Source organism: Pinus tabuliformis, chromosome 8 (assembly GCF_031772625.1).
Source record: "Pinus tabuliformis cultivar Carrire ecotype Pingquan chromosome 8, CPIR1, whole genome shotgun sequence".
Taxonomy (NCBI): Eukaryota; Viridiplantae; Streptophyta; class Pinopsida; order Pinales; family Pinaceae; genus Pinus; species Pinus tabuliformis.
Window position 1 is genome coordinate 916,967,477 of NC_142294.1, and position 4,754 is coordinate 916,972,230.

The 4,754-nt window shown below is 36.8% G+C and overlaps 1 protein-coding gene across 1 annotated transcript; it reads right to left on the reverse strand.

Moving 5' to 3' along the window:
* Positions 1–278: 278 nt before the first annotated feature.
* On the reverse strand, positions 279–4,154 carry LOC149238513 (polyamine oxidase 1-like). Its single transcript, XM_089369583.1, has 10 exons — positions 4,091–4,154; positions 3,725–3,974; positions 3,235–3,309; positions 2,987–3,099; positions 2,508–2,662; positions 2,217–2,360; positions 1,411–1,560; positions 1,056–1,310; positions 844–925; positions 279–424 (listed from the first exon to the last, which is right to left on the reverse strand). The coding sequence occupies exons 1-10, from the start codon at positions 4,152–4,154 to the stop codon at positions 279–281; spliced, it is 1,434 nt and encodes a 477-aa protein (XP_089225709.1).
* Between the last annotated feature and the right edge of the window lie 600 nt (positions 4,155–4,754).

The following is a 4,754-nucleotide window of genomic DNA, read 5'->3' on the forward strand; positions in this document are numbered from 1 at the left end:
GTCCACAGTTCAAGTCGCGGGGATTGAACATGGCTATCAATATATCGACGTTGCTATCAATCGTAACATTCCATCCCCACCGTAACATTGCATTGGATGATAAGTTATGAAATCACTGCCCACACCCTCCCAGTACAAATAGGCCATTCCTCCTGCGATCTTATTGAAAATAAAATAATATCTTTATTTCGAAATAGCCGCATGGAAATAACACCATTTACTTTAATATCTCAATTCAAAACAACATAGCCAATCTAAATTTACTAGCGCAATTTGATTCAGCTCATGGGCATTTCATGATGTCCATGCCGATGTGCATGTGCATGATGGAACGCCCGGCTATGGCAGAGTGAACATAAACCCTTTTCCTCATTCCGCTTATTCTTCTTCAATTTCTCTACCACCGTAACTGCTGTATCAATGCCTGTTGACGACCCACCATAAATTTAAAACAAATATATCATAGCATTCATACAATTTATAATCTTCCATGACTTAAACTTAAGTTTGATTGAACATATTTTGAAATCCGAAAAATAAAACAAACGAGATCAATTGTTTTACCTGGTTAATCTTTTTATTTAAAAGTAAATATGTCAACTTGACTTTGGAGTGTGCCTGAAACTGTTTCTTGGTTAAGAGGTCATGTGTTTATCAGATTTAACTGTGTAAGATGCCCAAGTATTTGGCCAGAGTAATGGAGAATTCCAAGGGACTGGTTTTCTTTGAATTCTTATAATAGTCGGGGATAACTGTCCACTGCTAATTTGATCACTAAAGTATAGTACATTCTCTCGCCATTTATAATAAGTTAAGGTCACCCGAATTAAAATTAAGATTTACCTGAAAGATAACCACCATGTACATATCCATTGAATTTCTCGCTGGTGTGCTCTCCCGTAAAGTAAATGGGACCAACAGGTGCCTGCACCCAATTAACATTTTATGCCTAACACATTGTTAAAATTCTTCAGATCAATTCAATTCTCAACGTCAGTATTAAAAGGTGTGGCAGGGAAATGGAGAGACGATTTTGTCGTCGTGTTTTATCATACCTTTATGTCGTGGAAATGCTTAGGGTTGACGAAGATTGGATAATTAGTGTAACTTCCTCGTTGAAACCGGTTATTCCACCACCTTGGAACCAGAATTTGCTCTGCTTCAGGAATGCCATCTCCGAACATCCTTCGCAGAACCGCCATTGCTTCGGCTTTGGTCTTCTCATCGGCCTGTTCCTCTATACGCTTCGATTCGGCGTCTGTGACTGTTACAACCAAGATGTTCGATCCTGGATACGCGTTTTCCATGTGCTACAGCATAAATAATAAATCTAATAGTTATAATTACTTGTAATAATGTTATATTTTGAACTCGTTTTCTATATAAAATCTAATTGGTCATAATACCTACTTGCCAAAACGTGTAATAACCTCGCCTTTGGTCAGCATAAAGAAAGAATTCTGTACCATACCCCGTCTGCCAGAACTTGTAGGGAAACTTCAGGAATACCTTGGTATAAATTCTTATCTCGCAGTTAAAGAATGCTTTCGTTTTCCGAATCTGCAGATGACTAATAATATCAGCCTTTGTCAACTACAATGTGGATTCCACCAAAAATTCTTTTGAACACTGATTAGCCTACTATTGTCAGGTGTGAGATAGGCGGCATTGCCACAAATGTAACAGTGAATTTTCTTTTGTAACCAGCATTACTGAAAAGTTTTGTGTGGTGAAAGTGTTTTGTAACTTGGATGGCAGATTTTGAAAATATTTTTAAATTTGAAAGTTTAAATAACCAATATATCTCTGGACAAAGTGCTTCACTCCTGCTGCTACAACAGGTGCACTGCAGATTTTGAGGATATTTTTAAATTTGATAGTTAAAATAATCAATATCTCCGGACAATCAAATTTGAAGATATTCTCAAAATCTACCATTAACCCAAACAAAACAAAAAACCAATCATCCCTCTGTACCCCTCTCGTGCCCATGGTGAACAGAGAGGGCTAATGGCATTATCTGTCGTTCCCGGGCCCGAACGGCCGATCACATCTTAGCTTTTGTTTAGCTATTACTGTGTGAAAAATAATAGTGAAATATTTGAAATCGATGGCCAAAGTAATAATCTTGAAATAATTGAAATCGATTGCCAAAGTAATAATCTTGAAATAATTGAAATCGATTGCCAAAGTATTTGGTTGGTTGATGTATTTACAGGCAAACTAGGGTTAAACTTTATGAGATGACTTTGAAGAACTCCAAGGCTGACAGACACAATCGCATATTTTCCCTTGTAAACTGACCCATCTTCAATATTGACCGTAACGCCGTCGTTGGTATAATGTATTTCCCGAACGACCTAATTCAAACATTATAGAGATTTCCGTCAGAAAACAGCACAGCAATCTTTGACGAGGCTCGATTATTGGTTGTCTCGACAATATTTGACACGAAGATTTGAGAATCGAGCGATTCCCGGCGTTTACTGATTGGCAATGAGGAGTACCTTTTCCAACTTTAGTCGGTCATCCACCACATGTCCGCCGTCAGATTCCAGGAATTCTTCCGCCAATTTCTGCACAATGTATTCGTAGCCCCGCTCATCAGCCACCATGAATTCCTGTTCTCCAAATTCAGTATAAGTCGGAATTGGTTCCACTTCTGCATTCGAAACAGCGTCCGAATCAGCGATTATTACTTTTTTAAATAAAAACTGGTAAATTTATTTAATTTAAGAAAGAAAAAAAAATTAATAGCATTTCTTAAAGAGTAATTTTTAAAAGAACAAAATTATATTTTGTAAATGCTAATGGCATCTGGTAAGAGTAAATTATAGAAATTTGCAAAAGAAAAACATTGAAAGATAAAAAAATTAAGAAAATTAATAATCACTTGATTCTCTTTTATTTTTATAAATTCAAAATTATTAATTACTACAACATATATATAATTTACCTTACCAAATTGAGAATTATAAAAGCATACCTGCCATCTCAAAATCATGCAAAATATAATCTATGGCCAATTCCAGCGGCGTTGAAGGAACGCTGACGCAATACAAGAATGAAATGCAAAACTCCATTAGAGCTTGCGAATTTAATCAACAGTAGCACCATAGCTAAATCAGGTTTAATCGTCGTAATACTTACAATTCCTGCGACTTCATGTTTTCCAGCGGCGAAAGGGAATTATCATCTGCCGTACCGTCGGTCATTATGAAATCAGCTTCAATGGCCAAAGCACGATTAGCAGAATCTACTGCCAATTTATATGAAGCGGCGGCAACGGATTCAGCTACTCTAGCACCGCTGTCATAAATACAAGCACCTTATAATTGTAGAGGATGTCAGGGGTATTTGGGATGTTTAATGTAATGTTTTATTTTTGTTTAATATAATGAGAAAATTTACTATAATTTAATTTTTAAACTAGTAAGAAGATAATTATTATTGATGGTTAAATTAGTAGTAAGATAATTATTATTAATTATTATTCTCTTATAAAAGCTTTTTTATCAATATTATTAAAAAACCATACGACTTGAAATTACTCTGCTCATCTGTAAAGAACAAGCTTTCCTGAAGCAGTATAAGTAGATAAAATATTTATCGTATTATATTTATTTATTTGAATTATGACATAATTGTAAATCAATGTCAATAACATACTCTGAAGTTAACTTGAATAAAATCAATACAGTGCCGCTCCTGCATTTGGATTTACCTGCTATCATAAATGTTGAACACGGCGTTGCTATAATCAGAATGGCATGTGCGGAGGCTGTGTTTGTTGGCAAGTTGCCAGATGGGATTCATCTTGTGACCCCCAACGCCTGCTATCCATCCTGCGCCACTCTCCACTGTAATGCCGGCGAATTCATGGCTCGTCAGCCGACCACCGATTCGATCCGTGGCCTCCAAAATGAGAAAATCTTCGACTCCATTGCCTGAGAGAACCTTAGCAGCCGAAATTCCTGCAACCCAAGTTACACATGACAAGGGTGAGCAAACAGAAGAAATAAAGAGATGATCAGGAAACTAAGAAAGTACCTTTAACATAACATCCCTGTTTACAACCCAGTTACGTTACCTGAAATGCCTGCGCCGACTACGATGACACTACTGCAGGACGACAATGGGTATGAAGAATCCATGCGGCCGGAGCAAATGCAAGCTGTGGCTGCTATAAACTTGACAGTTGTAATTTGGATTTTTCAAAATTTCAACCCCATTTTATTACAATTTTATGGAAATTTCCATCGTCTTCCGACTAGATTGTGGCTCGGTTACACTACTCTTTAGTTTTGCACGGGCTTTAGCTCTCTGCAACTTTATTTGACCAGTTATCCAGGAACGCATTCTGACGCTTTCAATATAGCATTAAATTTCTATATATTCGTGCTCTGCTGCAAAGGTATATCTGCATTCGTAGAGTTGACACAACAAAAAATAAAAATAAAAATCGAGTGCACGCAAGGTGCAGTAGAGAAACCACGGCGGCAGAATTGGCGTTGCCATTATAACATATTCAAGGTCAACTATTAAAATAGTCCGTCGACTACGGCCAGCTGTTGCATTATAAGATATTCAAGGTCAACTATTAAAATAGTCCGTCGAAAGATAAAGTCTCATTATTTAAACTTTGAAGCGGCAATTATAAATACGCCGAATATAAATAGAGAATCAAAACCTCGGTGTGCGCCTAGTCACCATCATCGTCAATTACGTGGCAGCTTTAAAGAAATCAAATAACT